The sequence below is a fragment of the Perognathus longimembris genome, chromosome 7 (genome assembly GCF_023159225.1).
Source record: "Perognathus longimembris pacificus isolate PPM17 chromosome 7, ASM2315922v1, whole genome shotgun sequence".
Taxonomy (NCBI): Eukaryota; Metazoa; Chordata; class Mammalia; order Rodentia; family Heteromyidae; genus Perognathus; species Perognathus longimembris.
This window is the reverse complement of record NC_063167.1, coordinates 42,835,797-42,848,913: the sequence shown is the minus strand read 5'-3', so window position 1 is coordinate 42,848,913 and position 13,117 is coordinate 42,835,797. Positions and strand designations below refer to the sequence as shown.

Genomic DNA, 13,117 nt, shown 5'->3' with positions numbered 1-13,117 from the left:
TATAAAACATTTTTTATATTTTATAATATATAAAATCCTGGACCTTTAGACATTTTTCTCATTTCATCCACGTACCTAGAAAGGAGCAGGGTGCTCCTTTCTTATCATCCTCTGGGGACTATGAAAAAGGCACAGAGTCTCCACTGGCCTCTATGTCACTGTCTTTGAGCCTCAGTCCCAGTATGGATAAGTTAGTTTTGCCATGTAACAAACCACTCAACATTTTTGTGTGTGATTTAACGGCATTTGTTATTTCTGAAAAGGCTATGTGGATTGGCAGGGTCAGTATTCTAGCCTAGGCTGACTTGGCTGATCTGTTCTGGGCACATTCCTATGATCTTCTGGGTGGCTTGCCTAGGGTTGGATGGTTTGGAATGGCCTCACTCCGGTGCCATCTGGGCCATCAGCAATGACTTGGCTTGATGGCACCTTTCATCCAGTTGGTTAGCAGGGACTTGTTCACACATGATACCAGAAGGGTTCAGGCACAGCAGAAACAGACAAATCTCAGTGAGAAACCCCTGTTCAAATGCCTGCGTGTGCTACATTTGCTGTTCCCTTCTGGGCAAAGCTGGTCACAAGGCCAATCCCATGGTCAGGACAGTATGACAATACGCAAGGGATGGAGTGACATTGTCCAAAACGAAATGTACTCTGTACCAGACTCATGTTACTGTAAGCCCTCTGTACATCACCTATACAATAACAATAACATTTAAAAAAAAAACTAAGGAGCTGGACATTGGTGGCTTACACCAGCAATCCTAGCTACTCAGCAGATCTGAGGAACAAGGTTTAAAGGGGCACTTGGTTTAGAAAGCCAGCCTGGGAAGCAAAGTCTGTGAGATGCTTATTTCCAATGAATTACCAAAAAGAGCCAGACGTGGCACTGTGGCTCAAATGGTAGAGTGCTGGCCTTGAGCAAAGCAAGGTCAGGGACAGCACCCAGGGCCACAGTCCCAGAACCAGCCAAGAAACAAAAAACAAAACAAAAACAAAAACCTAAGGAGAGGGGCTGGGAATGTGGCCTAGTGGCAAGAGTGCTTGCCTCGTATACATGAGGCCCTGGGTTCAATTCCCCAGCACCACATATACAGAAAACGGCCAGAAGTGGCGCTGTGGCTCAAGTGGCAGAATGCTAGCCTTGAGCAAAAAGAAGCCAGGGACAGTGCTCAGGCCCTGAGTCCAAGCCCTAGGACTGGCCAAAAACAAACAAACAAACAAAAAAACCTAAGGAGACAATGCACATACATATTGTTGTGCCAAGTCGCAAGACCACCCCCAAGAAGACCACCGAGATTCAGACACTCCGAAATGCAAAAGCAAGGCAAGGCTTTATTTAACGAGCTGCCAACTCGGGCCTCGTCCTACCCACCGACACAGCGGTTAGGAGGGAGCCCCGAGCTGTGATTACACAGGGCTTATAAAGGCAAAGAACAAGGTTACAACAATCAGCTGTGCAAGCAAGATTAGAACACAGGTACAAATCTGATTGGCTCAGGGTTCGATTCTAAAATGGGGTTCATGTGGTGGGGCCTGACTTCAAAGTCTGGCACCTCACATATATCAAGTAATAACTATTTAGACTAGCACATGTCTCAGTGAATCGTCCCCTCCTCCATTTCCAGGAAACTTGCTGAAGGTCAGACCCCAATCTCGTGACTTCTGATCAGTACTTGTTCCAGATCACCCATGGTCAGGAATCAGGAGAGCCCCTACCTTGAGTATAAATATCTGCACTTCTCTTTTTCTCTATAAAGGTCCCTACTTGATTCATTCACTTGCTGCACTTCATTTTTTTCCCTTCAGAATGACTGGCCTTCTCTCCATCCCTTGACTCCTTCTCACTCCCTTTCCTTGGATCTTTGAGTAGCATTTAGGCTGACCTCTGTGTTTGTAGGTCTTTCCCAAAAGCCTACCGACCAGCTGTGCCTTCAAGAAGTTTCTCGGAGCTATGAGCTAACTTACTTTTTTCTTCTCTGACTCATTTTTCTTGTCTCTCCTGTCATTTCCCCCTCAAGACAGTGGTCTTCTTAGAGTTTGGTATTTCAAGGAGAGAGTCCTCAGTGAGTCTTTGCTTTCCCCATGCAGAATCAAGTACCATGGTGCAGCATCCTCATTGAGCATCTACTCCACGCCATGTTCCCTGATAATAACAGTGACTCGGGCTGGGAATATGGCCTAGTGGTAAAGTGCTTGCCTCGTATACATGGAGCCCTGGGTTCAATTCCTCAGCACCACATATTATAGAAAAAGCCAAAAGTGGTGCTATGGCTCAAATGGTAGAGTGCTAGCTTTGAGCAAAAAGAAGCCAGGGACAGTGCTCAGGCCCTGAGTTCAAGCCCCAGGACTGGCTAAATAAATAAATAAAATAACAGTGACTCTATGAGTTAGCTTGTTATTATCTCCACTTTACGGAAGGAGAAACTGAGGCACACAAGTAGAAGATGACAGGATTCAAATCTAGCCAGCCTGACAAAATGTTGGGTTACTTTATTGGAATTTCATTGTTTTCAACAGTTATCTTCTCTCTGCCCTCCCAGGTAGCTGGGCTGACAGGCGTGAAACACCACACCTAGCTATAAATCTGCCCTCTCTTACTGGAGGCTATTATTGTGTTTGATCTGCTCCCTGAAGCCACTGGGCAAGAGCCTGTATTTCTCCTGAACAGAGCAGTAAGCAGATAAACGATGTAGTCTGTCTTTGCCTTTTGGGTTATACATCTCTCTATTTAACTTTAAACAGTCATCTTTCTCTCTTATTTTGCCTGTCCTCATGTTGCAGGAGGCTTCTGAGTGAGCCCACAGGTTTACATGTATGGCTCACACCTGCAATCCTAGTTACTCAGGAGGCTGAGATTTGAGAATGGAGGTTTAAAACCAGCCCAAGTAGAAAAGTCTGTGAGACTCTCCAATTAACTACCAAAAAAAACCAGAAGACAGCTGTGGGTCAAGTGGTAGACTGCCAGCCTTGAATTTAAGGAACAGTGCACAGGCCCTGAGTTGAAGCCCTAGTACAATTAAATAAATAGATAAATAAACCAAGAAAATAAGACCTATCCCTTTCTCTTCATTGCCTTTAGCTTCTTTCACCTTAGCCAAGTGAGCAGTCTCCCAACTCGTACCCTGGCCTCTTGCTTATCCTTCTTCTTCTAATCCTTTGCAAGAATGTTCTTGTTGAACTGAATATGGTGCCATGTCCCCATAATCTCAGAATTCAAGAGACAGAGGCAGAAGACCTCCAGTTTAGGGATAGCCTGAGGTCCATAGTAAAATCCTGCATCAAAACAAAACAGCAACAAAAGAATGTTCATTTTGAGATCCCATTTGGGATCCTGTTTAATCAAGCCACACCTTTGTTTAAAACTCTTCACTGATTCCTACTACACACGCATCTTGGGTAGGGAGGCTAGTAAAGCTGGATCCTGGCCAAGCATCTTTCTCCCTCTCTCTCCCCTCCTCTTTCTGGGGCTATTTTCAGTGTTTTGATGCGGGGCTTGAATCAGGGCCTGAGCACTGTTCCTGAGCTCCTTTTTGCTCAATGTTAGCACTTTACCACTTGAGCCACAGTGAGCTGGTATTACAGGTATGCACTACCAGTGTAGATTATTATCTGTATTTAAATCCTACCTTGAACTCAGCTTTTTCAGAGCAGGTCAGCAGAGTAATGAGGTAGTGAGGGGTGTCACACAGGAATGCTGGAGGAACAAAGGTCCACCATGTTCTTAGTGTCTTGTGTGGGATCAGCAGGTGGACGCTGCGAAGAGACCAATGCTAGCTTAAGCAGTGATCTCATTACCATGTCCCCGCATACCTCAGGCTGCCCTGGAAAGTCACGGGGCCCATTCCCCTCCCAAGGTGTATGCTGTGTCCCTTTTGATATTCTTTGGCCCTTCTCTGTCACCATCTTTTCCAGTCCACGAAACATGTGGTATGTCCTTACCTGGCACGGCATTTTGAAAGTGGAATTCATGTTTGTTAGGCATGTTTTCAGGAGAAAAGAATGCTGTCTATGCTTGATCATCTGTGCCAGTCCTCCCAGATCTTCATCTGCCTGGAGGCTGGGATAGCTGAGAAGCTTATCTCACAGGGAAGCCATGATTTATGGATACTTCTGGCTTTTGCAACTTACTATTACCTACTTGAGGAATGCAAGTTGTTATTTATTTTGCCAGTACTGGGGTTTGAACTCAGGACTTTGGCACTGTCTCTGAGGCTTTTTGCCTAAGGCTAGCACATTATTACTTGAGGCAGAGTTTTACTTCCAGCTTTTTGGTGGTTAATTGAGATAAAAGTCTCATGGCCTTTCTTGCCTGGGCTGGCTTTGAACCTTGATCCTCAGATCCACTGATGCCTGGCTTTTGGTGGGAGGGGGGAGGGGGGAAGAATTGCCAGCCCTGGGGTTTTGAACTCAGGGCTGTCTCTAAGCTTCTTTTGCTCAAGGCTAGCACACTACCACTTGAGCTACAGTTCTACTTTCAGCTTTTTTGGTAATTCATTTAAGAGTCTGGCTTCGAACTGCAGTCCTTAGACCTCAGTCTCCTGAGTAGTTGGGATTGTAGGTGTGAGCCATTAGCACCCAACTGGCATTTTGTTTTTATGCTAAGAAGAATCCTGTAACCCATCCTTTAGAACCTTCTGTATCTAAATTGTCAGTGAGTCTCCTGATTTGGCAAATTGCTGTCCACTCTAGTTCAGCAGTTACATGTCTCAAACCCAGAAAGCCAGCATGAGTCAATCCTGGCTTGCTGGCTTATAGAAACATTCCACAGGAGCAAGTGAGATGGCACTGGAAATTAGAAAGTATTCCCTCTCCCTATGGCCTTCATAAATTGGCTAAATACACATTGATTTATTAAGTTGTTTTCTCAGCACAGCCACAAAAGGCAGTGAGCATCTCAGAACATAATTTAGAGGCCAGACACTTAGGAGAAGTCTTACATGGAAGTGTTAGATCTAAATTAGAATCTCTCTCTCTCTCCTCTCTCTTTCTTGTCCTGGTATTCAGGCTTGAACTCTGAGTCTCAAGACCTCACTTGGCTTTTGTGCTCAAGGCTGGCCTGCTACCACTTGAGTTCATACTTCTACTTTTGGCTTTTTAATCTTTTGTTGGTGGTTTGTCAGTCATGGAGCTTGAACTCAGGCCTGGATGCTATCCCTGAGCTCTTTTTCCTCAAGGCTAGTGCTCCACCACTTTGAGCCCTGTGGCTACTTCTGGTTTTTTTTCTGGTGAATAATCGTAGACAGGAGTCTTCCAGACTTTCCTGCCTGGGCTGGCTCTGAACTGTGATCCTTAAATCTCAAACCTTCTGAGTATCTAGGATTATAGCCAGGAACCACTATGCCCAGCTTAGTTCTGGCTTTTTTGCTGGTTAATTGGAGATAAGAGTCTCTTAGATTTATCTGCCCAGGCTGGCTTGGAGTTATGATCCTTAGACACCATCTTCCCTAGTAGCTAGGATTACAGGAGTGAGTCATCAGCACCTGGCCTTAGTCTCATTATTAACTTCGACTTCTTTCTTTGAATGTGTTATGTCTCCTAGCCAAAGACCAGACCTCTCAGGGGGTGGAAGAGAAAAACCTTCCCAAGAGTCACCCTTATTCTGTGGAGACACCATACGGCTTTCACTTAGACCTCGATTTCCTCAAGTATGTGGATGACATTGAGAAGGGAAATACCCTCAAAAGAATTCCTATCCACAGAAGAGCCAAACAGGCCAAGTTTAGCACCTTACCCCGAAACTTCAGCCTCCCAGACAGCAGGGCTCGTCCTCATGTTCCTCTTCCCCAGCAAAACTGGTCTCCAGTGGTGCTGAGGAAGGTGTCCTTGGGCACCCCGGAGCAGAGCCAGGCCCTGCGGTTGAGCGAGCCCCTCCAGGGCCCGGCCAGTGGGAGCGAGCTCAGCTACCACAGGAAGGCCCTGTTGGCAGAGGCTTCCAGACAGCTGGAGACGGCTGGTCCAGATGATGCTGATCTGACCTGTGGTGCTGGACGGCCTCAGCTTCTGAGAGCATCCAGCATGCCAGCCACACTGCTGCAAAACAGGGCCTCAGAGGAGGCAGGCCTGGGCTCAGGGACCCCTGTGCCCCCAGCCCTGCCTCCACTACTGGGAGAAGACAGTGTCTGCGATGGTGCCTTTGGCCCCGCAGCAGGATTTGCAGGTTTGCACAGTGCCAGCCCTCAAGCATCAGCCCAACTGACGGGCATGGAGTTGGGAGATCCGGTGCGGGTCCAGGAGGAGACTGAGTCTGCAGAGGGTGAAATGGAGACTCCAAACCACGTGTTCCTCCCAGGCCCTCCTTCCTCCTTCCAGAAGGTTTTTCCAGACCACGGGGAAGGAGAACACGGAAGCAGAGCAGAGGTGGTGTTCACACCTGACTCCTGCACGCCCAGCCCTCCCCCTTTGCCGTCCCCCATCCCGGAGAATGAGCTCCCACTGGAAGAGATTGAGCTCAGCATCAGCGAGATCCCACCCCCACCCCCGGTGGAGGTGGAGGTGAGAAGCATCGGCGTCCGGGTCACGGAGGAAAACCTCGGCCTGGCGGGGTTCGATCCTGGTGCCATCTCCAGTCTAAAGCAGCAGGTCTCCGCCCTTGAGGGCGAGTTGTCTGGAAGCACAGAGGAGCTGGCCCAGGTCAGAGCTGCCCTCCAGCAGCACAAAGAAGAAATCAAGGCCAGAGAGCAGAAGATTCAAGAGCTAGAGTCCTCTGTAGCCCGATTAGAAGAAAAGCTTAGCCAGGAGAATACCAGAGTTGCTAAGGGCCAGGCAGATGCCATGGTTAACACAGATCCTGTCCATGGCCTCTTCCCCTGGGAGTCATGTGACAAGAGCATTGGGGTCAACCTGAGCATCACAGACCCGGAAAGCTGGGGACCCAGGGCAGAGGACAGTGGCCTCTTGTGGGGACAGGAGAGTCCAACAGCAGGGGAGCAGAGTCCTGCAGAATATGGGCCACCCCACCTGTCACTGCCCAAGGTACCTGAGAAGGGCCTCGCTTCCTCTTTATGTAGCTGCCTGTCCACTGAGCTCAGAATCGAAGAAGAGGTCTCTGAGCCAGACACAGCCCTCCCGGCAGCTGTGGAAGGCCCAGCCAGGGCAGTAGGCGGCTCTTCATGGAGCAGCGACCGAGAGGCCACGCAGGCCACTGCAGAGCTCCCTGGAAAGGAGCGCCCAGAACGGCCAGCGAGTTCACCAACCGATGCCACAATCGGGCAGTATGTGAAGAAGATCCAGGAGCTCCTGCAGGAGCAGTGGAACTGCCTGGAGCATGGGTACCCGGAGCTGGCCAGCGCCATTAAGCAGCCTGCCTCCAAGCTCAGCAGCATCCAGAGCCAGCTGCTCAGCTCCCTCAACCTGCTGCTGTCTGCCTACTCTGCCCAGGACCCTGCTCAGAAGGAGCCCTCAGCTCCATCCTCCCCACCAATAGGTAAGTACCAGGGTGCCAGACCAGAAATGGTTTCTCCTTTACAGGACAAATTGGAAGGGGAAAGGGTTTTAATTGCATCAGTGTGGTTTTTGTATGTCTGTGTCTATATACTATTTTAGCACCTCCAGGAATTTGATGGAATAAAAATTGATCTGTGTAAAAGTAGGAGAGGGCTGGTACCTCTACTCCTTGTTGTATGGGCTGATTGCAGGCTGATTGCACGGCATACAGCTGTGTAGACAGTGCAGACCACGGAGGTGCTAGCAGGACCTGAGTAAGAATTCAGCCCAGAGTCTATCTGCCAGGCCGTGCAGCTGCAGCTCTTGGTCTGCAGAGACTGTGCTTAGTCTTCTTTGCATAACATAAAGTCCAGGGCTCAGGGTGGTGCTGCTGTGTGCTCTGCCAGCATCATTTCTTGTTCTCATGGGCTCTGGCATTCCTGCTTTCGCACATCAAAAGACATCCACAAGCCAGGGCCAATGGCTCTCACCTGTAATCCTAACTACTCAGAAGGCTGAGATCTGAGGATTGTGATTTGAAGCCAACCCAGGCAGCCAAGTACGAGACTCTTTTATACTCTTTTATCTCCAATTAACCACCAAAAAGCCAGAAGTGGAGCTGTGGTTCAAGTGTTAGTGCCAGCCCTGAGTGAAAAAGCTAAGGGACAGAGCCTGCCTGGGCTCTGAGTTCAATCCCCTGTACTGGTAACAAACACAAGTGTCTCTCTCTCTCTCTCTCTCTCTCTCTTTCACACACACACACACACACACACACACACACACACGTACACCCAGGCAACCCTTCCCCTTCTAACAGGTCTCACCCTCTTCACTATGGAATAAAATGGAATCATACTGTACTGTGCTCAGTGCATAGATCTTCCTGCCACAGGCACAAGTTGGCTGCTTTCTCGTGTCAATGCTAGTTCTAGTCTTGCACGTCAGGAAATGCTTCCTGTAGCATGGAGCACAGCATGCCTCTTGTGTGTGTCTGCTGTGCACCCAGTGCCCTCAGTCTCCCCACATCACACATGGGGACCTTCATGTAATCCAGGAAGGACCACTGAGGGCCTCAAGCAGACCTCAGGGATTCCTGACCACAAGTCAAGACCTGAGTTGTCCTGCTCTGTTATTTATGTCCTGAGCTTTCTCAGCCATTGGACAAGGACAGCAGAGGCATGTCCACCACATGAGTCTCTGAGAGAGTAATGCTCCAGTCACTGCAGTCTATCATCCACACAAGAGAGAGGTGTTACATGAATACTTCCACTGACTTTGACCAGGAGGCCATGCCTCCTGCAAAAGGCCTTTAAACCTTTGGTTTGCATTGTCTGGTGCCCCGTCCCTCTCTGCCTCTTCATACACTCAACCTGTATTCCCTCAAAGCAGGAGTCCTGGGTTTTGTTTTACTTACTTACTTATTTTGGTGCCAGTCCTGGGCTTGAACTTAGACCCTGGACAGTGACTGTGAGCTTTTGTATTCAAGGCTAGCTCACTCTACCACTTGAGTCATAGCTCCACTTCCAGCTTTTTGGTGGTTAATTGGACATAAACTCACAGACTTTCCTGCCAGGGCTGGCTTTGAACCTTGATCCTCGGGCCTCAGCCCCTTGAGTATCTAGGATTACAGGCATGAGCTACCACTACACCCAGATAGAGTCATGGTTTTGCTGCCTCAAGATCATTCTAATCTGTGATATTGTGTCTGCCTAGAGATCTCCCCGTCGACCAGCCTTAAATCCATAATGAAAAAGAAAGACTATGGCTTCCGTGCAGGAGGTAATGGGACCAAAAAGAACCTTCAGTTTGTTGGGGTTAACGGTGGGTAAGCATCACCTGCTGCTGCTTCCTCTCCCGCTGTTGTCCTTACTGCTCTGTTCCTGGGGAAAGCATCTGGTTTGTGTTCTGCGAGGGATTTAATCTCCAGGGTCACTTAAAGCCCTATATTGGGTGTACATAGAACTTGGCTCAGTGCCAGCTGTGGGCCTCTGTTTTTAATATCTCTAGGTTTTGGTCTCCCCTAGGGCCAAGACTCCAGGTGACTTCTGAGAACTTAACTGGGTACATGATCCCTTTGAGAACGGCCTTTAACTTGAACCACAATACCCCTCGGATGATTTGTTGAACTTTAAGTTGTATCAGTTTAATCTGGGTGCTGGTGACTCACACCTGTAATCCTAACTACTCAGGAGGCTGAGATCTGAGGATTGGTGGTTTGAAGCCAAGTCTGTGAGACTCTTATTTCCAACCAACCACCCCCAAACCAGAAGTGAGGCTGTGGCTCAAATGGTAGAGCAGTAGTAGCCTTGAGCAAAAGAGCTCAGGGATAGCACCCAAGCCCTGAGTTCAAGCCCTATGACCAAAAATTAAAAAGTGCCAGTTTGTTTATTTATTTAACTATTATGTTAGGGATCAAACCCAGGGCTTTGAGGAAGGTAGGCAAGTGTTCTACCATTAAACTGAACTCCAGCCCATTCTATTTAATTTTTTCTTCCTTTAACTTAATATAAATCCCATCCCAAAGAATTAGACTATTGGTGTAGAGCATAAATCAGACCTTCCACACTCTAGATAATTGAACATTGGATTTAGAAGGTAGTAGAGAGCTGGAAGTGGCTCGAGTGGTAAGACGACAGCTGAGCACGAAGCAAAGTGAGAGTGGGACCCAGAATTCGAGCCCTAATACTCTAAAAACAAAAGGCGATCGAGAATATAGTAATGAAGAGAAATGCATAGTAAGTAACCTTTTGTCACTGTGCAAACATGAGTGTACATACACAGATTAAGGCATCTGTTATGGGAACTGGATGATGTAGTCTCATTGGACCACTGTGATATATAGATTGGGCCACTGTAATCTGTCACTGACTGATGGCTGTATTTTCTAAACTGGTCATTCAAAAATCATTATTAAATGCCAATAATATGCTAGGTTGTGGGAATACAAAAGTTAAAGCCTAATTACTTATAGGTTAACATTTAAAACACTGGGCATTGGTGGCTCATACTTGTAATCCTAATTAGTTGGGAGGTTGAGATCTGGAGGAGCCCTGATTCCAAATCAGCCTGGAAAGAAAAAGCTGTGAGGTCCCATCAACAATTAACCAGCAGCTGGGAATGTGGCTTAGTGGTAGAATGCTTGCTTCGCATGCATGAAGCCCTGGATTCGGCTCCTTAGTACTACATAAACAGAAAAGGCCAGAAATGGAGCTGTGACTTAAAGTGGTAGAGTGCTAACCTTGAGCAAAAGAAGCCCAGAGACAGTGCCCAGGCCCTGAGTTCAAGCCCCAGGACTGGCAAAAACAAAGCAAAACAAAGACAACAACCAACAGAAGACTGTCTGCAGGCTTGACTAAAGTGGCAAGAGTGCCAGCTTTAACCCTGTATGCTGAGTGAGAGCATAACGTCCTGAATTCAAGCCCTGGCATCAGCGAAAAAAAGAAGGGGGCTGGAGGCCTGATTCACATGGTGGAACATCTGGCTAGCAAGTATGGGACCTTCGGTTCAAACACCAGTGCTGCCCAAACCAAAAAGACATTTATTAAATGCCAATAACCTGCTAGGGAGTACATGTTCTTTTTAAGTAATAAATCCTGGTCCCTACCAGCTCACAGATGAGTCAAGAAGCAAAAAGTAGCTGCTCATATACCACAGTTAGTTCCCTGGCAAGGAAGTACAGGGAGCTGTGGAAGCCTGGAGGAGGGGTCTCCAACCTAGCAGGCAGCAGGTCCAGGAGGCTGCCAAGAAGAAGGGGAGTCCCTCCTAATTCAAGTCACACGGAGGGAAGATGGTAGATGCCAACAGGGATCTGTTGTGGTTGTTCAGGGAAAGTGTCAGAAATCATGAAATGAGGTGTCACAGGCAGCCCACACCTCTGATGCTGTGTTATCCTGTGGCTTGGAGGAAGCAGTCTGCTTTTGATCGTTTGTCACTTTATGTTCAGAAGAGGGGAATCAGCCTGACAGACAGCCTACTGTAGTTCTCGGTCCCAAGGCCTGGCAGGCTCCAGTCTTTGCTCAGTCTACCTTATCTACCCCTAGCTTGTGCTTTCCCTCACTCCATCCTCCTCAGGGCCCTGGTGTTCATTTCCCTACCCTAGAGCTTTTTCTGGTTATTGTCAGTATCTAGTACTCCAATCCTCTGGTAATTGGCTAAACCTGCTCACTGGAGACATGGGGGACATGGAAGTCCTGGTCTCAGTTCTGAAGACTCTAATACACTTTGCCTCCAAGTGCCATCCACCTCCTATGAATGCTTCTCATGGGAAGTCAAGGGAAAGAATTTGTGTTCTGGACTGAGCTAGGTGGTTTTTGTGTGTAATCCCAGCTATTGGGAAGGTGGATATAGGAGGTTTACAGTTCAAAGCTGGCTGGGCAAAGACGCTATCTGAAAAACAGGAAGCAAAAGAACTGGAAGTGTGGCCCAAGTGGTGGAACACTTGGCCTAGCAAAGTGCAATCCCAGTACCACACACAGAAAGGGAGAAAGAGAGGGAGGAAGGGAGAGAGGGAGGGAGAGAGGGAAGGAGGGAGGGAGGAAGAAAGAAAAAGAAAGAAAGGGGAAGGATGGATGGAGGGAGGGAAGGAAGGAAGGAACCTATATACACAGAGAAAAGGAAGAAAATAACCTACATTCTTACTGGAGTAACTCTGCCTCTCAGCACTGTCTTATGACTTATTTATCTATTGTTCTTATCACTATATGAAAATAATAGTTGATCACATGTTTATTTTCTGTCTCTTTCTACTGACACATCAGCTCCCTTAGAGCAAAGACTTTGCTAGAGTATTTAGAACACTCCCTAGCATCCAGGTACTCACTAAATTTCTGCTGAATGAATGCTTTTGCTTCCAGGTAGCTTTTATAGAAGCCATTTTAAGATAAGCTGTGCTTGGTAAATGTACAACGCCCAGGCTTAATCACAAAAACAGAAGGTCCTCAGCATAAAGGTTTGTCAAGGTTCCAAGCAGAAATGCCTGGGGTTGAAGTTGGTGAGAATGTGAGCATATCGGAGAGCAGGCTGGGCATGCGCATGCAGAGAGCACAGAAGCCTTGTGTCAGGATGACCACGTGGAGAAGGAAGCCATGAGCCCTGTGGCTATGTCCAGTGTCCTCCTGACCCAGATCTGAACAGCACCCTTCTCCATTTGGGTCATCTGTTGCAGCATTAGAATCAGTAAATCCCCCAGGACATGATTGTGGCCTCTGTGTGATTCCTCATGAGAGTCTCTTCAAGCTGAATGTAGGGATCGCTGCCAGGAGGGGAGGAGGGGGACATTCCGAGTCCAGTGACCCTTGACCTCACTTCCGTTGCAAGCAGAGGTTCAAACAGGATGCAGCTGAGAAAGGCTGACGCTGTGTTCACACATGTGTGTACCACATGGAGCCCACACTTTGCCAAGTGCCCCCTGGGCTGCAGCAAGAGGGCTGGGAGAAGTCCTTTGGTGACCCAGTGTCAGGAAGACTTAAGCAGGCAGTTCAAGACTTGGAGAACGCACTGGGAGACGCTTGCCTGGATATGGGTGGAACATTAGGATTCCAGAAGCAAAGCTTCTATGGCAGATGGGGACTGTGGGTGCTCTGAATGCTATGGCCAGTTAGGGACAGGCTGCTCATGTGTTTGCTATAGAGTGCAGCTTATTATCTTTTGTGGGGGTTGTAGGTATGTGTGTGTGCTGGTCCTGGGGCTTGAA

General features: G+C 48.0%; 1 protein-coding gene across 1 annotated transcript in view; it reads left to right on the top strand.

Annotated features, from left to right (window-relative positions):
* The window catches only part of Kank4 (KN motif and ankyrin repeat domains 4), a 65,237-nt gene that overhangs the window by 36,201 nt on the left and 15,919 nt on the right, over positions 1-13,117 (top strand). The window contains exons 3-4 of the mRNA XM_048351450.1: positions 5,543-7,426; positions 9,139-9,250. Coding sequence (XP_048207407.1) covers positions 5,543-7,426; positions 9,139-9,250 — 1,996 coding nt within the window. The remainder of the gene's footprint in view (positions 1-5,542; positions 7,427-9,138; positions 9,251-13,117) is intronic.